General features: G+C 35.2%; 1 protein-coding gene across 3 annotated transcripts in view; it reads right to left on the reverse strand.

The window, feature by feature from the left end:
* The window catches only part of CFAP20DC (CFAP20 domain containing), an 85,448-nt gene that overhangs the window by 21,613 nt on the left and 40,305 nt on the right, over window positions 1–23,530 (reverse strand). For all 3 annotated transcript variants that reach the window (XM_074878778.1, XM_074878779.1, XM_074878777.1), the window contains 3 exons: window positions 18,796–19,127; window positions 13,420–13,833; window positions 5,357–5,560 (listed from right to left, as the gene is read on the reverse strand). In XM_074878778.1, the coding sequence (XP_074734879.1) occupies window positions 5,357–5,560; window positions 13,420–13,833; window positions 18,796–19,127 (950 nt within the window). The remainder of the gene's footprint in view (window positions 1–5,356; window positions 5,561–13,419; window positions 13,834–18,795; window positions 19,128–23,530) is intronic.

Below are 23,530 nucleotides of genomic sequence, written 5' to 3' on the forward strand. Positions count from 1 at the left end.
TTAGAAAGTTGCTTGGGGAACAAGTAATCCTCTCTGTGAGTACCCCTTACTCCAAAGACAGGTCTTAGTGGTGAGCATATTTTGCAGTCTGCTAAGGGAGCATTATACCAGTACAAGCTTCTAGGATATATCAATGAGCAATCTAGGAGAATCTTCCTTCTCCTTTGGATTCCTGACTGAGAATCAGGGACCAAATGCAATAAGATATCCTGAATTTTCTTATATATGACTTTTCTCCAGAACGTTTGTGTTATATCTGAAGTGGTGTCTGAAGTGTGGAAACAGGTACCAAGAAGTTGAATGGGCCAATTCCCTGACAGGGCAGGAAGGCCTTACTGGATCTCTAGAATAAAGCAAGGCATTTAAGCAGAAATACGTTGTAAACTTTACAAATTTTCTTGGATTATGTGCATATGCGTGGGTATAAACTTCACATACTCTCCAATATACAGAACTGTGTCTTTCATATTGTTGCAAAGCTAACATGGACTTTCATAATCTTACAACTGAAGAAAACATTCAGGTAAGACATGGTCAAATAAAGTCTTTTAAAATACTTAGTTCTACATACACATATTATTGGTTTGGAACTGTGTCTGACACACATTTTACAAGGGTTTACAATTCTCCTTCGAAGTAAATCCATTTTAAAATAGAAGTTTTTCATATTTGTAACTAATAGCTATGCTGGGTGATATATAACATTCAAAGCTATTTTGTTCCTTTTTTGGCTGTCAGTTTACAGCAGCTGCTAAACAAGTTCCTTTTCAACAATTTCTCCTGACAGCATATATTCAGTTCTTGGTAAACTATCATAGGATATCAAAATACGGTTTTAGTATATCTGATTTATAGTTGTTTAAGGACATCTGTTCTAACTGCAACTTAGCAATATGATTGATCTATGTGTTTTTACATTCAGAAGGGTTTCTTAGGTTCGCTAGTCAGTAACATGAGAATTTCAATGAATCTGGAAATCAGACTAACAAGGGCAAGTATTGAAAAAAATAAACTCACTAAAATTCTGTTTTATATATAAAAGATTACTTCAATACCTAAGTTCACTATCTAACATGATTATATCCTGCCCTGCCTTGTAAAACATCATAGGTATTTCAGAATGAAAGATACACAAAAAGCTGCCTTCTGGTGGTGCTGTTGCCATAGATTCCACTAAGGGACAAAAATGTATAAAATGAACGAAAATTTGGTATAAAAATACTCCTTCCTTATCTTTGAAGAACATAAGAGAAAGCAATAGATACTACTGATTTAAATAATCAGAAAAATACAACCTGGCAACACATGTAAGCATGAAAGTTTAATCATGACAAGAATTTCAAGCTGTCCTTAATTTCTCAAACTACAATACGAGGATTATTTCTGTGTCTTTTTTATATACTGCACTGCTAAAATCGTTTGCCTATGCAACTGGAAGATGGCTACAGATATATATAAACTTTTCTGCAGTTTGTACATCTGATTTTGGAAGGATTGATCATTTGCAAATTCTCTTGACTCAAACGGTGGTACTAAAGAACAGTGACAGAAAAACAAATTTGCTTTTATTCTACACATATTTTTACATAATATATATAAGGAATACATATACATATAAGGAACACTTCTTGGTAATAACTGGAAGTTGAAGAAATGATGACTTTACTCAGGCCGGGAGACGAAGGGATTGAGAGCAGCCCTGAGGAAAAGGATTTGGGGTACTGGTAGATGAGAAGCTGGACATGAGCCAGAAAGCCAATTGCATCCTGGGCTGCATCCAGAGCAGTGTAGCCAGCAGGTCGAGGGAGGGGATTGTCCCCCTCTGCTCTGCTCTCGTGAGACCCCCCTGCAGTGCTGTGTCCAGCTCTGGGGGCACCAACATCAGAAGGACACGGACATGCTCGAGTGAGTCCAGAGGAGGCCACAGAAATGATTATAGGGATGGAACACCTCTCCTATGAAGAAAGGCTGAGAGAGTTGGGGTTGTTCAGCCTGGAGAAGAGAAGGTTCTGGGGAGACCCTATAGGGGCCTTCCAGTACTTAAAGGGGGCCTGTAAGAAAGATGGGGACAAAGTTTTTAGCAGGGCCTGTTGTGACAGAACAAGGGGTAATGGTTTTAAGCTAAAATAGGGTAGACTTAAGACTACATGGAAGGAAGAAATTTTCTACAATGAGGGTGGTGAAACACTGGCACAGGTTGTCCAGAGAGGTGGTAGATGCCCTCTCCCTGGAAACATTCAGAGTTAGGTTGGATGGGGCTCTGAGAAACCTGATCTAGTGGAATGTGTCCCTGCTCACTGCAGGAGGGCTAGACTAGATGACCCTTTAAAGATGCCTTCCAATCCAAACTATTCTATGATCTTAGGTCTTTAGAGCAAGACCATGAATGGCAGAAGACTGGAATCCTGGAGGAGCAACCTTTGAACATGTTCTAATCACTCCAAGTAAGCTCTGTTTTGATCTCTCAGTTATGTAGACCACCTATGCATACAGTAACACATTTACTGCACATGTGAATGCTGTGTGTGGGGATTCACTGAAAACAACAACATGAAATTATCTGACAGATTTATAGATCTGAAAGCCAGAGAGGAGAATTAAATCAACTCATGATCATATGCATATCACCGGCTATTAAACTAGATCACCGATAAAAAGCACTGAACAACATCAGCTCTAGAACTGAATGAACCATGAAGTGGGTCCCTCTGAACATACTTTACTCACAGATAATTCCCTGCTGACTGCTTTTGGTATTTGTCAGTTGACCAGTTCTAAATTCATTCAAGGTGTGCTTTATCAATCTTGTATGCTGCTCATTTTTAAACAAGTATGTACAATAGTCTTAGCATGCTACACCTAAGCAGTTCCCTTATCAACTGTGACTTTATCAATAAAATTAGATTTTTTGAACAGGACATATTTTCTGTAAAACAATCTTGACTATCATTAACCATATTAACCACTCTTTAAATCTCTGTTAATTGAATCGCACACCAGATTTTTCACTGTTTTGACAATGATATCAGACTAACTGGCCTACTTTAACTTTTTCCTTTCAGCTACCCATTTGAATACTGGCATGGCATCACTGTTCTCAGAGTCTTCTGAAATGTTGTAAGCATATCAAAATACATTAAAATTTAACACCAGCATATCAAAAATGCCCAAAATTACTCTTTTAAAAGCTTCTGTGTTAAAACAACTTGGTCATTATTTAATCACCCTCCCTAATAAATGTTGTTTATAACCTTCTCAGATACTAAAGATCTAGAAAATGAATTATCACCTTCACATGAATACTCTGCATTTTTCCAAGTATCGGACCAGAATTGCATGATGCAGTGTTAAACACATGAGTCCATACTCCAAAAACTTGTACCACATCTATGAATAGCTGGTGCCGTGGCAGCTATCTCAGAAAGGAAAATATGAAGTGAATCAATAGATACCGTGGACTAACCAACCTTGTACTGTGTAAAGCCAGAGGCATATGGGTGGGGAAGACCGCGGAAGCTGAATTTCAGCAGTCTTTGTTGTAGTGAGGTACTAAGTGGTTAGTCCTTATCTGAGAAAGATTAGGTTTACTTTCTAAATTATCTCTTCCTGGAAATGAGGGTCTTGCCATTATATCTTAAGACCTCAATGCCCACCTTGCAAAATGCAGAAGAGAAACCTGACAAGGCTGTATGTGAAAGATACACCAACACTTCAGGCAAGTGAATGAAATTCGAAAAACTTCTCTCTCAAAGACAAATATGTTACCTTTTACACTTGATTTATGTAGAGAAAGATGGCCACATAGGACTATTATGAAAAACTACAGCTATATTAAATTACAATTTAAATGACTAACCTATTATATCTGAACACTTTTTTAGACTGATGCTATTAGTCTGAAGCTAGAGAAGCTGATCAAGGCAGTAAGATCAAAGAACTGCCTTTTCAATCACACTGTGCTTCACTGAATACTGGAGCAGTACATTTCACTTTAAAAGTTCATTTTGTTTTAGTCATGTAATTTGTATTAACCAAATCTGACATGTCTAAATATTCTTATTAATTTCCTTATAATTAAACTACTCAAAAAATTAATGAGACTGCTATTCTTTTTATTTGAGTTCCATTTGTCCAGTCTTGCAGATTTACACCATGTTTGAGTCTATTTATGAGTACTGAGAAAACACATTGGAAATATGATGAAATCAACTAAATGTGTAATGTTGACATATCTCAAGTGGTTAAAACCAACTAATGTTTCTCTGATATCCTGCAAAATCTTACTCTGTAGACAAAGTTCTTATTTGTAAAATTACCCACTCATTGATACATCTCCTCTTATTTGAAACCTTCATTTACCAGTGTACCACAAAGTTCCAATGCTGTGTTGACCATTCACCATGTAAGACTGATACTGCAGGCCTCTATTTGGGCCCTATAGATCCCTGGAGGTAATATGCACCTAACATGTCAGAGCATTTACTCTTCAATAGTTTATATTGGGGCAACACGGCAGTGTTTACTCTTCTAACGTTGGATCTGTCTCTGAGAGTTGTGTTGTGTGCTTTACTTAAGCCACATTCATTGTTTATGATTGTTTCACCTATAATAAAATAAGAACTATGTTGCCAAGATATAAATGGAGTATGAGGTTATTTAGTTTTACAGCAGCTCCTGCAAGTACCTTTATATAGTTGCTGAAATGTTATTCTGTGATTTCATACATTCAATACTCTTCAGTGGACTGTAACAAATACTCCTCTGCTGCTTATAACAGTACTCTGTCACATAGTGCAGCGGTGTGTGATTTTGTACTACTTTGTACCAGGACAAATAATGATACAAGGTGTAAAATACAGAAGGATCCCATACCAAGTGCTCAGAACTACTGCAGCTCTTTGCTACTGTTCTCCTACTGCAGTCCTTTAAACAGTTAGCTTTTCAGTAATGAGACTTTATCACTGTAAGAAGCAATTATTTTCCATTACTTGCACTGTAATGCAGTTGCTGACTGGTGTATCTGGGTTTCATTCATTTTGGAACTATTTTTAAGCACTATATCATACACCTACAGGTTGTCAGCCACTATTGTGACAAGCTGTACAGCCTACATGATTATTCAGGATTCGAGGAAGGAATATATATAATAGATTTGCTCTTTGTCCATCATGGTACTGCAGAACCTGCTGAAAGTGCATGGGTTTTGGTTGTGTGTTTTACCTGATAAGTTTTAAAAAACATTTGATAATGATACCTTAAATTTCTAAGGTACTCAAAGAAATTTTAATATTCAAGACCTCTAAGTCTCAGAATTGATAGAAACTATAAAGAGAAAATACCGTGAGTTTAGACTTACTGGTGGGAAACAAGAGTTCCAGGTTGTTGTATCATCACTGCTTGTACTTATGCTAACATTGCAGTTGTCTAGCTGTGATGCACTCAGCCCATGTGAGATCTCAGTACCCCTTAATTCTTCATTTTGTTGTCTCTTCATGCTAGCCAGCATCTGTAGTTCAGATGAACTCAGTCTATCTGCCTGGTAGTTTTTCCAGTCATACTCCTGTGAAATAAAATGGGAAAGTCAACAATATAGACAGGATCATGGAACAGAACATATGAATGAAACAGATGATACCTTTGAGAATCTTTTGGGGAATCTTCAAGAAGCTACAATACTAAAAGAGAAATAAAATATTTACTAGAAAAGATTGGCTAACAGATTTCTGTTCAGCTATGAAGATCAAGCATATTTACACATAATTACAGGAAGGAAGAAGAACACAAACACTGTTATGGACTGCAGTTTGCATCCAGGGTGTTTGGTGAAGTTGCTGTTCCACTACAATTAAAAACAGAAGATAAAAGTAGGTTTTCAGGAGTTCAAAAATTCAGCAGCTCAAATTGCTTAAGCATTAAATGCAAATCTTGAAATAAACCAAATCACACAGTTATCATAGTATCATAAATGCCATCAACATAACAGTTATTTGTCAAGCACAGTATAAAATTTCTCTGGAAAGCTACACCTGTCAGCACTAAATTTGAAAAGTTATTTTGGTAACTTGCTCATGTATACATTTTAAAATAAACATCACTGTATCTTAATTTTTCTTTATACTCATTGGTTGAATTTTTAATGTAACTCTGTTATATCAAACTTTTTAGCCAAAAGCTAAAACCAGGTATTAACTATTTTGCAATTTGTACTTATGTCTCACACATCACCCGACCAGTTGTAGCATCACCTTTGTTTAAAGAACTCGTTATTTGGGGAAAACTTTCCCTTTTTTAAAGGGTCCACACAGATTGCTGTTTCACAAAGGAACAGGTCTAATATTTGAGACCTCTAATTTTGGTTCTGAATGAAAGTACAAAGTATTTCTGCTTGAAAAGTGAATCCAAGTAGTGACCAGGACTTCAGGGGATTTAGATCACCAGAATATGGCTAGTGGGCTGCAAGACACTACGTAACAGTATCCCAAAGAGGGACAGTGCTTTGATTCTAATAAAGAGAACGGGACTTTTAGACCAGGAGTTTATCATGTTCCTGGCAGAGGGGGCAATCTCACAGTCTGTGAGGAGGTGGGGGAGGTACAGGGTAACTGAAGACGACCTCAGGAACACACACAAGTCAGCAGTACCAGTGCTATGATCATTGCTAGCTTTTCCTGCTATGAAAACCAGTGTGTAAAGTATCAGTGTGTCTTTTGGGAGTACAAAAGTTACCCTACCACCAGAAGACACACTTAAATATTACACACTGAAATTACTACTACAACCTCCTCTGCTTTCCTGCTACGTATACAAGACACATATCTAAGTCTTCTATGTGGAGTATAATAGAGAATTGGTGACACCTGAGACACAGGAAAACTTGAACTGCAGCTTTATCTTAGTAGAAGAAATAGTACAGCAATGTTCAATACATTCAGGTTATGACACCACACAAACAAGACCTTTGCTTTTAAAAACACTCATGAATATATATGTGAGTGATTAATAAAATATTATATAGGTTCAATTATTCAGCTCCACAGAGGTATGACAGATACGGCCCACAAAAGATGTTATACATTGGACATTCATTTCTTGATTTAATTTAAGGAAATTATGCAAAAAGATATGTATATATCCTATATTTTCATGTATAAAGCTTAGTATTTCACATGAAAAGTGCTCACTTTCACTAGAAAGACTATATGACAACACTGCTGCGAAGGGAGGTTATTTTCAGTGACACACAGCACTTTTTTCTCTTTTAGGAATTTCCATATACCTTAATAAAACTGTATTTTCTGGAAATCAGAAAGACATTGTTGTCCATCTGATCCCCTTTTCTGCCAGCTTTTTTTGTCCTTGGGGTCAGAGCAAAGCCAGATAATGAAGAATACTGTTACTTATTTCCCCTGCAGAAGTTTAACTGGGGATATACTCACAGATTCATTCACAGTGCTGAACTCCCAAGTACAAGATGTGCAATACAATGCACACTGGAAGGGAATTTTCAATCAAGGGCAGATGGAGAAACTGTTCCTTTTTAATAATACATGTAATGGCATCATGAAATGAACAGAACCTTGATTTTACCTCAAGCTCTAGAATATTTTACTGCATATTTGCAAAAATAATTTTAGAATAAAAACGTGTAGCGTATTTTATTTCCTCGTAGGTGCCATAAAAGAAATCAACAGTTATAATCTCAATAATATGTAAAATAATAGTTCATATTTTAATTCTAGTTAAGGAATGAAGCAGAATTCAGTGAAGATTGTTGCCCGACATTAAGTTTTTGGGAGTAGCAACTCTATCACATATTTTTGACATTTCATTTTGACTACCATAATGATTATTAGTAAATGACTTACAAGTCATTTTTTGAAAATAATTAGTCAAAAAGAAAATTAGCACTGAAATAACAAAGTAAAACACCTTAGATGAGAAGTGTGCCTGCAAGCTGACAACCAGCAGGTAAATATATCACCTAAAACAGGATTTATGACTGAAGGGCGCTCACATGGAAACAGCTGCATGTGCAAGTATGCAAATCTTTGTGAAGAAGACAATTCTAAAGCCTACTGCAAACATTTTTGATTTTTTACTATGTATTTCAAATTCTTAGGACAAATGTCTTTGCAAAGATTTTTCTTACGGAATCACCTCAAGCACTCAGAGGCTACTTTTTGGCTCAGATAAACGTAGTCTGCCATTTTGTTCAAGGTATAAGAAGATGACAGAAGCGGTCAGCACAGCTGCCACCCCTTTATTTCCCCTGGCTTTTGAGGCCCAAGCTTCATTCCTGAATAGTATGATTATTACTACCATTTTTAATCCTAAAATAATACATGGTGTTTTCTCTAGACCCTTACTGAATGGACGTTATTAGCTCAGTGACTATTAGTTATTCGTTCACTTCATATGAAGCTTGCTATGTTATGTCTGGAATGTCTGCTGTGCTCTGATGTATTACTATTCTACAGCTGCTATAACTTTTATTGATCTTACTGAAGATGCTGATTTCCTGTTAATTTTCCTATATAGAGGCCTTCTGCATTTATTTGATTATAATAAGAGACGCTTCAGCTTATCTTTCTTACCTCATATAAGAAGAAATTGGCATGTAGTCATTAAAATGACAGCATGAACTAGTGCTGTGCAGAATAAAAGCACTAAGCATTGAAAGAATATTTTTCTCATTCTTTTTTTAATAAAGGCAAAACATTGCCCAAACCTGCTTGTCTTTTCCTTTACATCTATGAAGAAAGATGCATAGATTTTTTCAATTTTTACAAAACAATTCAAAACATTATTTGTTGTTTTTTCCCAGCTTATTTCAAATTGTCAGTCTGTTTTCTTGTAATGGTCTCATTCTAGAAATACCATATTCAGAAAGCAAAATAGATGTCATGACAATTTTCTGTGTTAAACACCATGTACAATAAATTCCTTGTAATAAAGGAGAAATAGTTTGGACTTTTTTTTCTGTAGTTTCAGATGACTACTACAAAAAAGCTTCTTTGTAAATTTTATATTGTCTTAGTCAATTTTCAGAGAGAGAATTTGAAAATTGAATTTGAAATTAAGTTCACTTTGTAATTGAGGAGAAATTTTTGATGTAAGAAGTAATTTTGCAATACCCTTAAATTTGTCTAAAATTAATATTTCATTCAGTAGTTAAAACCTTATCTTGTCTTTTTGCATATCCTCCCCTTATGATAAAGTATTTTTATTAAGCGCTTAAAACTTCTGCTAGATTGACAAAACCTATTGTTTAAAGGATTTTTTTTTCATATATGACATTTGCATTCTTCTAGGTTCAAATGATTTATTCAGAATTGTTTGAATGTAGTTATACGTGTGGAAAACTTTAATTACCAGCTATCTACATGTTTGCAATATTACCCAGCGGGCTGTACTTCTTTCTTAATTAAAAATATTTAAACTTAATAATAGAGAACTCTATTACAACATGAATAAAACATTGCAAGCTACCAGGTCCTTAAAGTGTATTAAGTAGTTAGCAAATCGATTGCAGGAAGAGTTGGTTAAGCATTTTTTTTCTTTACCAGTCCTCTGTATGTGCAGATTAGGAGACTACTTCCCTGTAAACTCTCACTTTAATACCCTTTCATATGAAATTATCCTTTTATACGAAACTATCATTTCATACATAATTCTTAAAACAATGAACAGTGTTTCAAAACTGAAATAAAATAATTACATGCCCACAGTCAGCAAAAAAGCAACTCCAGCATTGTGTCATTGTAGTTAATAATATATGTCAGCACTTCCTTTCTTGAAACTTGTGGGGACGTAGAATACTACTAGTTTCTTCCTGCAAAACTGCTCCAGCAGATACAAAAAAAGCTTTACATATGTATGTGGTCAGAAAAAGGCCACATTCGAATAGTTTATTATAGTAATTTAAAAATTATTGGAAATATTCTTAATAAAAATATATGTTTGACTTTATAAGTGCTAGGTGAACATACTTTCTCATATAAACAACCACTGTTTAAAAGGCAGTCAGCGGCACTCAAATTTTGACTGTGGCCTAATACAAAAAGAAGTATCAAAGAACTCCAAGGAAGGGCTTCTGGATGGGAAAATTTTATTACTTGATCAAATCAAGTATGAGAGCTAAATCTGCCAGATACTTTCATCTTGTATTTTGTAGCAATAAAACAAAATCTGTAACTCCCGAGTTTCTATATATTGATCATAGGCTTTGTCCTTGCAAAAAATACTTACAAGCAACAAATTACATGTGCAATACATTTACAGCTACAAGTACAGTATGGCAATAACCCTGTTGTCTAATTTAGTAATCAACTATTTATCGAGCAGAAGAAAAATGATAGCTCTTTTCCTTCATCTTTTAAAACAAAGTACCACAAAAAAGTTGTAAAATATATCTAACACTTTAAAAACTTAATTGCAATCCACCTAGGTAGCCTATATTTAGTTACGTTTTACAGCACAAAGTTGATCACTGCATTAAACCCTGATAACACCTTTTAGGAAAGTAATCAACATATTTCATTTCTTATGGACAAATAGATTACAGTTACAATTAGTAATAAACATAGTTGAATTTTAAGTGGAACAATTTTCCAAAACTGAAAAGAATCAGGAAAGAAGGGAAGAACACATTTAATCACAAAAATGTGAATAGTTACTAGAAACTAGAAAAAACATTCCTATAGATAAAACTAGGAGGGAAAGAGAATGTAAAATGTAAACAAATTTTATTATACACTTACAGACAGATACAAGGTTATTAACATATCTAAGAAACAGAGAATCAGATCATCAGTATCAACTGGAGTTTTCCTATCACTAAAAATTACAAAAATACTATCTTATTTCTTCCCAATTACAAAAGAACACATGCATTGCATTCTTCCACATTTTCTACACCAATAGTGGCAATTCTACTGCCTTTTCCAGATACTAAATACATAGAACATATGCTGCTGTTGGTAGGATTTTCTCTGCTTTTTAATTTTTTTTTTCTTTTTATTGTCTTTAAGATCACCAGCCACTGATATTTTTCATCACCATAAGGTCTCAGCACTGATTCTAATTTTCACCTGCATTACTGTATTCCATTCCCATTGCTTCCCCCTAATCTGCTGCCTTCCCAAAGGAAACCAGTCTCCACATTCTTCATGGAAAAAGATCTTCTGTTTTTATCAGCAAAAGTGCCTTTGCATAATCCAGTAAGCTACTTGCAGAATGCAGGAGGAGATTTCTAGAACCCTCAATCAGAGAGATTATCTCACAGGATTGTGAGATACATAAAACCCAACCCCTACACCAGTACTAAAAGACACTCATTTCACAAAAAACACTGAAGCATCAGTGGCATGGCAGTATGTGCATTCCTCTATCAAAGATACATGGAAAACCTGAACATAAGCTTTCCTAGACACCATTCTTTAATCTGATGCCCAGTTTGGCTTGTTCTTCCTAGCCCAATGCCCAGATTTCCACTCCCAAAATTAGCTGCAGCGTGGTTCACCCTCAGCAGCTGCAGCAGCCAAAAGTAGGTAGGTGGAACCATTCAGCACGATGACCTAGCCCCAGCAGTAGCAGCCTTGTCCCATGGAAACGGTCACTCCTGCTTCCCCTTTCACAGATCCCGTCAAATCAAGTAACTAAAATGAACTGTATCAACACGTAACAGAATTGCTATGGACTGAAATGCCCAATAGCAGATGACAGCACATCCCCCTGACCGGAATGGTGACTGCGGTACCCTGTACCAGATGAGACAAGCTGCAAGGACAGAAAACACAATAATGATGGAAGACGTCCATTTCCTTCATGCAACGAGGCATACGTCATGTTGCAAGACATTACTGTAGGTAAATTTTTTCTAAAGAATACGTAACTGCTTCATAGAGTCATAAAAAACAGAAGCTTCTATTCTTTTGGTTCCCAGCAGCGTGCAATGCCTGGATCAGGATATTACTATCCAAAAAGCGCTCTTACATTAATGATCACGCAGTAGCTAGATTCAACATCCTTGGGTAAACGTGACAAAAAAAAATTCACAAAACAGCAATCCTGGGACTAAATACCATAAAACCCCTTGACCTGTAGAAGAGACAATTGCAGGGGAATATGATATACAGCCATCAAAATAGTAAGTGGCACAGGTAAGAACAGTAATAATTTTAAAAAAAGATTATTCATGATTTCTTAGAACAAACACAAGAATGAGAAAGCACCAGGAATGAGAGATTTCATTCAAAACAAATAAAAGGAGATATGTATTTTTACCCACAAATAGCAGTCAAACTCCGAAATTCACTATACAAAGGCCATATAGATACAAAAAGCAGCTACACAAACCTGTGGGAAAAAATTCCACCACCAGTTATTTACCACAAAGACAACACCTTTCACTGAAGAAATTGCTAAACTGTTGACTGCTGGAAGGAAGCCTTCAGGGCATGCTGGCGAGGTATTGCTGGATGTTTGCTCTGTTTTTTTTCCCTAGCCATCTACAACTGACCGCTGCTGGATGGAAGATGCTGGCTGTGTGAGTCTTTGGTTCTCATAGGATATTAGCTGAGGAAGAAGTTTGGCCTGTTCCACTCTCAGATGCTCAGGAACAAATCTAATCTACTCATAATACATTTAGAGAAGAAGTCACATGTTAAAAGATACAGATCTGCAGTAATTCTAAGCCCAAAAGAATTCTGTCCAAAAATCTGGAACTGTAACATACTATCTCATTTGTGATTTACAGAATACACTTGACTCTTAGGCTCCAGTTCCTGATTCAAAGCACATCATTATAAGCTGAAAAGACAAGAATTAGCTATTAGGAAATATTTAAGAACATAATTAGCTTCAGACAAACTTGTTTTTTGAATTACTGAATGTTTCCATAAGGAGAATCCAGAAAGAAAAAACAACACTTCGGTGAATATAACAATTCCTTTCATAGCCTGGCAATTAGCCTATGACACAGCCTTACTGCTCCCTCTCAATCACATAATTTATTATTTTTCAGGGCTGTTGCTGAGAGACTATGAAGTATCTAGATTAATGCTCTTTCTATGGTCAGTTGCTAATATATCAATTCAAAATCTGTCAATTTTCCTTTGTTATCTTTCAGCCCAAAACTACTTCCTAACTTACATATTTCCAAAATGTGAATTACTCAGTGACACCTCTTTTTACCTATAAACCTCTGTGATTTCTGCTTTATTTGGAGCACCATTTTGTGTGCCACAAAAAACCACAAAATCAACTTTCAACAGACTGAGGTCAGGAAATACTGTTACAATGAAACCAGAATATATCTGGATGAAAGACGTATTATTTTTCACTTCATGCAAATGGGTATACCTAATATATCTTCTTTATACAACCTAATAATTTAATTTCAAAGTAAAAATCACTTACACGAGCCTGTGTTGTCAGACATGAATTTTCTCTTGAGATTTTCTTGAGAGACTTTTTACTGACGGATCTTTTTAACTGACCAGGAACTCCTCCGTATCTTTCATTTTCTTCAGATCCATTTGGAACTACTTTAAAGAATTCAGATTTACTTTCAGTTGGAGAAAGAGAAAGAGTAGGCTTTAAGCTTCTCTGAGAGCTAAGAGAATCTGTTTTTCTCATAGTGGAACTCTGTGGTTTTGATAAGCTGGTCTCTTCGAGTTTATGTTTGCTGTGTCCCTTTTTCCTCCAGTATTCATTTCTTGATGACATCTTCTTTAATGGGATCTCTTCAAAAACTGCCGAATCAGATGTTCCTTGCCTGCTGTGGTTGATCTCAAGGTTCTCAGTACTCTGGATGAATTCACTGTTGTCATCCTAAATTTAGGAAACAGTTTTACAGTTTTACATAACCTTAAAATTTCAAAATGGCTCTTTAATTTCTGCTTCCTAATTCTGAATTTGCAAGGATTCTGCAAACCAGCTGCTCTTGCTGGCAACTACAATGAGGATACCATAACCATGTTCTTACATCTCAAGTACTAAAAAGCAGGAGGTAGAAGGAGGAGGAGAGGGAGACAAGATTACACTTTTCAAAATGTTGGCCCAAATTTAGAATGCTGGTAACCTCCCAAACCTGTGTGTTACATGATAATCATAATTTCAGTAAAATTTATTACAACTGTAACCCAAAAGTATGCAAAAGGTCCACGACAATGTCTTTCCATTGAACTATTAATATTCCATATTTTCACATTGCATCTTCAGCTTAAATGTAGAAGGAATAACCCCTGCTGAGATCACTTTGCTCACCTCTGGTAATATAATTGAATACCATATTCAGTACCATTTGAGTATCATTTAAGAATTTGGAGGTTAGTTGTTAACCTTATATTCACGCTTCTAACAATGTCTGCCAAATATCCCACGAATCAAGTGTATGATGTTCACTCATAACAACATGATGTATAATGTTCATCATAATAACAAACAGCAAGTCTGAACACATGGAAAGAAAAATAATGGTGAAGCACATTTAGTGCTTGCCTCAATGTTCTTATTCTCAAGGAAGAAAGGATGAAAGAGGCCTCATCTTCATCTTGTCATGCTGGTCCTCTGCCATATGCTACCACACTGGCTGTAAGGCAATATATATTACAAGAGTCAATAAGACACTGAAATATCATCTTCAGTATGCCTCTCACGGCCAGGGTGCAGTCCGACTGCAAATTAAAGTGATCCAAATTCGTTACTGACTTCAGTGAGTCCAGGACTGGATTACACAGAATGAAATGCACATTCAAGAAAATAATCCCTCAATTTTATTAATGATACACGTTTTGAAAGTTTATGATTCTCTCACTTAGTACTTTCCTTGAAACACAAAACTGTATTTCCCTATTTTTCATGGATTTTTATTTCCCATAAGTTATCTCAAAATCTCTGCTGGAAACCCATTTTAAGATAGAAGATTACTAAAGAAAACACTGTATTTTTTCCCCTGCACATTAGAGATAAATGGACAATGATTTATCTGAAGCTTAAATCCCTCCCATCTTTCCAAGTCTCTTCAGCCATACATATTTAGGTTCTAGAATAATTTATTAAATCAATAAAGTTTGCTTGATTAACTACAGTGCAACATATGTAAAATGAAAATGAGAATGATTTTCCTGAGGAATGAGCACTTCCACTCATGTATAGTATTCCTTGAAAGAACGTGTAGATGGACAATTCTGGATACATAAAACTGATTGCTCTTGCTGGGTTGTAATTTTAAGATCATTCTAATGACTCTAGAGGGCCACCTACTAGGAGCAGATGGGATACAATCCCTTTGAATGCTGAGCTTTAACACTGAGGTATCAGAGTGAAATTATCTATCAGCCCTTTTAAGGGTGTATTATCTTATTTAATTCTATTCCTTTATTCTTTGAATTGTATAAGGACAGAAAAATTTTCAATTTCTCCACTGAAGGCTTCTCTGATGAACATGCCTGTTACATTTAAAACTGCATTTTTGACAGCACTATGTGACTAGTGGTCACACCTGCCACAGTCACACAACTCTTATAGTCAGCAAGAGTTCTTGCTTTTGCTCTGGGTTTGACAGAATCCGTAAATGCTGCCATGACAAGTTTAATTATACAAAGTCTCTGACAGAAATTTGAGCTGAAAGCATGGACATTCATATAATTACAAAATAAGTCACTTGATGGTGAATGGTTCCAAGAGAAGAAGCAATTTTTATCCTTTACTGATTATTTAACTCTGATAATTGAATAACAGCATTGAACTATTTCAGTGACTAATTAGTAACCACTAAAGGGAATTTATAAATACTCGCAGTTTGCAGGCTGAAACATTTCCTCCCCAAAACCCAAAGTTACACAGTCTGTATAATTCTGGCACAGTTATTGTGCATATCTTATGGCTCTCAGTATATGCAACATAAAGAGAGTCAATGCTCACTTACTTGAAATTTATCCTGATGTATAACCTGTCTCTTATATTTTACAATTAAGTAAATATTTTTTGTAGATAATACCGATTTTCCACAGATTTAATAAATAAGTACATAATTCTCCTTTGCAGCTCCACGAACTTCAAATGTAGACTAGGATGAAACTGGGATTTTGATTGTAATTTTTTTAATTCTTGATGCAGTGACATAAAAAACCCAAGGAAAACTTTTGGACTTTTTACCAGTCTGAGATATTTAAACTACAAAGACATGCAAATTTTTTTTTCAATTAAGACAAAGTTTTACTTATATTTTCCAGGAGAAAGTCAATTTACGCTCAAATGCAATTTCTTAAATTGTAGGTTGAGATATCTTATTTGATATAGTTCAAAAGTGTGTACATATCCATGTGTGTTATACACAAACATAATGTATGTGAATTCCAAAGAAAGGTGTAATATAATGATCATGAGAAACAGTAACAGTGTGAAAACCTGTAATAATGTAGCTTATTTACATGCAAGATTAACATGTTTTTAAAAAGCACTGCAAGATTCAGCATAACTTAGTCAAATAAGTATTTTGTCACATAAGTGATGTAAACTCAGAAACACGTTATGGTTGGGCTAAAGAATTTTGGTAAGTTTGCAAAGATACCTTAAACCGTGGTGAAATAGATACTATTAAGTTGGCAGTCTTATGTTCAGCTATCATGGCTTTTCCAGGATCCTCTTCCCTGTATTTTCAGTGCTTGAAATAAAACTGTTTTCTAGTTTACTTCAGTAATGCAGATTCAGTAATCTGAATATTAAATGTGTATCCAGATTATCAGCATAAAGCTGACTTCAAGAAGCAACACAGAATGTATCTGTACAGGGAAGAGGATGAATATGGGCAAAATATGACTGCTAAGTAATTTGTTGGTTCAGTGATTTCTTTCACATGAAAGAAAGGCTTAACTATGAATTACTAATGTAGTAGTTAGTCTGAGAAAAAAACTCTGGATAATTTGTTAGCACGTTGTAATTTGTTTAATGTCATTATCTTCTAGCTTTGTAAGTCTAATGCATCTCCAGCTGCAGTGCTGATACTATTTAACGCAGTTTGCATCCAAAGGTAATGAATGAAACAAAGGCTGTTCCCTAGCACACCTCTGGCACATAGTCAAAGAAAAGTTCTTAGTTTATATAATACCTTAAATCTTTCTAAACAAGATAGGGATCCTCTATCAGTCTCTCTTGCATCAAACCTCTAGAATGGCCATTAATGTTGTGCCCTGATGTTGTTCTTGTGCTGTAAAAGCAGGAGTACTTGGCTACTGCTTTCTCTTTGTGCACTTGGCACTGGATCTCTGGGGTAGAACGATGGCATGGAAGGTTAGCTATCTTCAATAAAGGCTTAAGCACCAGCAAAGTTTAATGATTAATTTAGCTTTTGATTGATTTATATAAATTTGTCTTGCTTTATAGTTCATCAGTTAAGTATGCCATATGCACTGAGTTTTGAAAGACACTTTATTTTCACTCACTTATTACAGCACGGCCTTCATTGTCTAGTACCGCTTCAGAAATTTTTGTTTGCCATTTTTGCACTGCTTTTGAGATGTATCTTTACAAATGACTTTAATGACTCCCGCCTGCACCCCCGCTCAAAAAAAAAAGAAAAAAAAAAAGGCAATCAAATTGGAAACTATGAGTAAATGACAGTGCTGTAAAGCTTCCATAATCCTTCTGTTATGGAAATATTTTCTTAACCTAGCTTCTACAGTAACCTCTCTGGCTTCTCATAAGCATAACGCACAAAGAAATTCTTTGAAATCCACACAGTTCTATATCATCAGAATGGTATCCCATGGTATCCCATATAGCGCTGCTCATGAACTTGACTAAAACTGATTTAATTCTGAAAATCTGGAACTTTGTTTGAAATAACAAAGTCTTATGGGTTTAAGTTAATAAATAATACGCTGCCCCAGATAATGGGAAAACCCCCATAACTACAGAAAAAAACCTGATTATATTTCTTATAATTAGCATCAGAAATTTGGTTTCTCAGAAACGCAGAAATACAGAATATAGAGCAATTAAGTTCAGTCCATCTTACTATTATGTAACTCGGTTGCATTTTATTTCTCAGCTATGAGGAACAGATTAGAATGCTAAGAAACAGATTTTATTAAAAATGAAATACACTAGAATTTTCATAAAGGTAGAAACTTTTGGCAGTTACTGTAATGATACAATGCAACTATTCAGTGCATTGACAATTTGGTGAATTTCTATATAGTATCAGCTGATACATTTGTTAAAAAAATATTTCTTTTCTTTCATTATTTTTATTGCTGAAATATTTCCACATTGCAAAAGAATTAAACTTAGTGATGCTGACACAGCTCAGATAGGATATAAAGCAGAAATATCAATAATCAAATGACATTAAAAAGCTGAAATTTCTTAATTCACTTTCAACAATGTTGGTGAGCAAAACAGTCCCTGCTTAGAGTTTTAAAAGGCACAGTGAAGCCTTATTTACTGCACTCTTGCTCAACCATAACGGACTTCCAGCTCACTCAGATCTATGATGCAGGCTTTCCTAAAATCTTTTTTGTTGTAATGATGCACGATACTCCCATCTCTCTGTTAGCACAGGGGCTGACAGAGAGTTAGGTTTCTTTTGTCCACTTGTACAGAGCGTATACCTGCATTTTCACTCCTGTATCCAGTTAGACACAGCAATCTGACAAAGACAAATCTACCTGTAGGTATATGGGGAAAAGATGATTTATCCTCTCTGTGTAGCGTGAAGACAGAATCTCATCCTAGGAGTTTTAGGATGAAAACTACTTTATCAAGAATTACATGTACAAAGTGGCCTACCTTTACACTGCCGACAGCTCCTTGAAAGTTATCTTCAATTTGGATTTTCTCATGTACACCATTACTGCCTTGCTTCAAATCCAAAGGGAAAATGCAACATTCTGGTGACGTATTTGGAGACTTCCCGTGAGAAGCTGATTGAGGTCTTGATGAAAATGTGAAAAACTCTTTCTCATTCACTTGCTGATCACCTGTTTTATTGCTGTGATGTTCAACAGAGGCGCTCTGTGGTGAGGTTAAATTATGGCAGGCTGAATCTTCAGTAGCTATGGAGTGCTTACTTCCATCCAACTGAACACTCTCATTGAGACTTTCTGGAAACACCCATTCATCTGAAATGTACAATGTTTATTTTAATGCCAAATATGTAAATTGTATGTTACCCTGATCACTCTCCTTTTCTCTGGAAGTTGTACAGCAAAGTAATTTTTTCTAATACAGAAACATTCTGCTTATCAGATTTATCAGCTGGAAGAGTGATGAGGATGCAGTGAAAAAGATCAGGCTTCTTTCTAAGTCAGACAAGGTTAATCAAAACATTTCCAGATCACAGTTCAAAAAATCTGTAGGCTACGATATATGACATGCAAGCCTGCAATCTGCAAATCTGAAATTATTTAGCTGTTAAGATTTCAAACTGTTCAAGTGAATTTCATTCTAGGAAAACATAATTTTATTAAATTTGGCTATTGATCTTTTTCTATTGGCATTTTTTATGGCTGACATTTAAAAAAATAATCACACATCGTTGGTGGAAAGTTCATAATATTACAATCTGCTGCTTTTTTATTGCTGAAATTCTACACTTTCTTTTATGTCCAGAACTTATGGTTTAAATCTCAATTTCAAACTACAGCTCTGATGAAAAATAGTGTGACATGAAAAATGTATGAAGATATCCGTTTCACCAAGTTTCCCTGAATACAGGCAGTACTAATCTGCCAATTTTAAAACAAACAATAAACTACACAAATGGATTTAAAGATTGAGTGCACCAGATAAACATGAAAAGGCCATTTTTATACTCTTATTGTTAACTTATATTTTACTGTTTGGAATGATGGTATAGAAAAAAATGTCAATTTGATTGATTAAAACCAATCTCAAATAGCATCCGAGAAAAGGAGAATTGCTCAAGTATGCAATACTCCCTTATCTTCATTAAAGCTAGTGTGGTGTGGATTATTCACCTGATCTTGAAACTTTCTGGCTCCATAAAACAAAGTTACCACCAACCGTATTACAAAAGCCTCAATAAAAAAAAATACTAAAAACGTAATAATAAAGTAGCACCACAATAATAAAATGCTTGTCATCACAGAAGACAGTAAGTTTACTATGGTATTCTACTCTTTTTAGTTTTGTTAGAGATAATTACCACTTCAGGCAGATTCAGCTGCTTTGGGGGAGGGAAGGGGAAGTCTGAATCACCACAAATGAAAGCAGAAGAAAGAAGAATGAGATGTCAGGAGAAACAGCTGTCTTCTTACTGGGTGGCTTTGATTTTTCCAGTTTACTGAAGATAGCTAGTAAAGCTACCAAACTCCAGTTAATATCCTAAACCATAGTTTGTATTAGGAACCAGTGAAAAGCAGGGACTTAACGCATCTTGTACATTGATGCCTTGCACCTACTTGTTCCAGAAGAGACTATTTTTCAGCCTCTACATGAAGACCATCTATAGTCAGAAGTCCCAAAGCTTTTCAAGTAAATTCTTTTTATATTAGATAATCATGCTGGTTTAACAACAATCTAGTAGATCATTGTCTATTATACATAAAAAAGTCTATTTTGTAAATATATTGAAATCTCTCCTTGCTTTTAATTAGTAAAAGACATGAAAGATGAACATGTAAGTAATGCCATTTATTTTACAAATATTTTGAACTATTTTTTTCAAGAGCCTCAAGCAATGAGTGAGACTAATCAAAACTTAAGAACCACTGTTAATTTGTGTAAACTCAACGACCTTTTGTTCTGCTCAATAACTACAATTTTTTCAAAGGAGGATACTAGAGCGGAATTCTCCTGTATTTGATCACTCAAGATTATCTCACACTCTCTGATAACATATTTTTCTTAATCAGGCAATTGGAATTACATGTGAAAGGCTGTACATGAATAAAACAACTGAAGTCATAAGAAAAAACAGTATTAATCATGAACTCACATTTCACAGTTTTTATGTTTTCACTATATTTTAATATCTATATAAGCTGCATTTTTAAAGTAATCATTTCCCCTATAATAATGAAATGAAAGAGGGATCTTCTCATTAACTTTTTACATGAAGCTGAACACAGTGTTAGCATGCTCAAGAACTCAGGAATTTTTTTTCCCAACTGATTTTGTGACCTAACATGATTAAAAAACTCACACTAAATCAGTATTTTAAAGTGCTCAATAAATTGTCCAAGAGGAATCTGGTCCACCAAGCCTGAAATTGTTTTGAATGTCTTTGGCCCTGGAGATGTTGCACTTTAACTCCAGAAAGTGCTATGCAGAAATGCCACAAAAATATTACTTATTCCTAAACTTCAATCGTCTGGACAACTCTCCTGTAGGTAAAGAGATCTTCTCTGCAGCTATTCTGGATGTTAAGTCTAAAATGTTCTTCTTTTTTTTCCCTAAGGCAATGATATTAAAATTTTCAACTTGCTACATTTTTCAAAACAAAACAAAACAAATCTTCAAAACTTACCCAGCTAAGAAACTTTTTTTATTTTTTGCAGTTTTTCCTATCTCAGCGCTCCACAGTCTTCTGACCAGTCTGGCACCCACCCTTCTGCAGTTTAACCCAGACATGTTTTACTATGTTTCAACGGCAGTGGCTTGACTAAGACCAAGATGTGTAACGTATATTTCTTTAGTATTGAAAAGGCCTTTTCCCCCATCCCATTTGACATGTATCATGCTGTCTTTCCAGTTTTTAAATATGCACTAACAGCTCAGACCACTGTAATGAGCCCTCTATGTATGGTTATACATTTAGTATACAATCCACATCATGAGAATCTGCTAGTTTTTATGCACAAAGGAATGTGAATGAGTAGAGAGGAATGACTTAATTTTTATTATGGCCTACTGACTTAGTAACAACCAAGTCCCTAACTGCAGTCTCACCTGTTCTATCCTCATTCTAGAATGACTTCTAATGCAGTTGCTGTTTAATTTGCAGAGGCCATTACAGATTAAATTTAATAATAAATTCTGAAGCAAAAAAAGGTGTTAAACGACTTGTTTTTTTGAGATTTTTAAGTCAATTTTGAATGAAGTATCAAAATATGAAAAAGAAATATTAAGTAACAGTTTTTCTCAAGTGCTCAGACAAAAGGAGGCAATTAGAAACTTAAACTCCTGACTCCTACTTCTGGCTCTGCCACAGGCATCCAAAAACTTCTTACACATCACTTTACTCACCATTGTGAGTAAAATGATGTCTTTACCCAGATCAAAAGTACTTCAGAAATATAAAGAACTACTTTAGAAGATATAGTGTCTGTATAATATTTAGCCTGAATTTTCTGCTTGTTTAGTCTAACCTTCTCTGTAAAGAACAACATTCATTTCCAGAGATGTTGAAGAAATATACTTGGGTTAGTAATAACTTAAATGCAAATATTAGTTTATATAACATAGTACCTATTCTTAATGAAATATGCAGGGGAAAGACAGAAAAGTCTGTAAGGCTTTAAGATGACATTTTATGCTGGCTATGGAGTCCAGACACTTCCGTAACCTGCAGTCAGTGTAGCATTTTGTTAATAGCCTTACAACTGAAAAGATATGGGGTGTTTTGGACCAAACCAAATTCCATTATCTCTCCACCACAAACTACAGTGAAATTTCTTTTTAACTCAGCATTTCAATGCCAATTGTAATGAATAATTTGGAGTATCTTAGCAAAATATGCAAACTACTATGTAATCACAACACTGCAGCAAACAAGATAAATGCAAGAATGATCACCTAAACATCTAATTAGTTCTTCTACACAGTCAGACTTATGCTAAAGCTTCTAATTGCAGCCTAACATTTGAATGAAGGTTTCAGCATTGCATAAATAAGACTGACAAACTATAAACAATGCTCACTCATTTTATTTTTTCCCTTGCTTAAAAACAATTTACCTTGGTAAAGGTACTGCACACCTGCTACAGAAGACATGTTGATTTGAGGTCTATAATAAATCTAAAAGATATTATTAGAAAAGCAGTGACTAACCACTAAGGTAATAAGAACAACCACTTATGAAAGCTCCCCTGCCCCCATGAAATTTAGATTACTATTTACTCAAGCCAATGGCAGAACAAGTGTAGTACTGCCTCAAGATCACCATAGGATATGGTTGCACAGAGCTCAAGAATACTAAATACCTGCTGATAAGAGAAGAGTAGTATATGATAGATTTTTGTTGACATAACTTGTTTCGACAACGGTATAAATGGGGAGCCAGAAACCATGTAAGCTTGCAGTTCTTGGGGAATGTGGTTTTGTGCCAGTGACTTGTCATGGGTATATGCACATTAGCACTTTGTCAGAAGTGTCAGGACTATGCTTTTGGCTGAGTCATCACCGTTGAGCCAAGCTTGTGGTTGTTGACTATGGGGCAAGATCAGTTGTTGGGAATTTCCTGACTAGAACATCAATCCTGAGGTTTATGGGGTTACAATCCTGACACTGTGCATGAACTACAGCTACAACACAAGTTATCACAGAAATAATAATTTCTTTG

The sequence above is a fragment of the Strix uralensis genome, chromosome 10, assembly GCF_047716275.1.
Source record: "Strix uralensis isolate ZFMK-TIS-50842 chromosome 10, bStrUra1, whole genome shotgun sequence".
Classification (NCBI taxonomy): Eukaryota; Metazoa; Chordata; class Aves; order Strigiformes; family Strigidae; genus Strix; species Strix uralensis.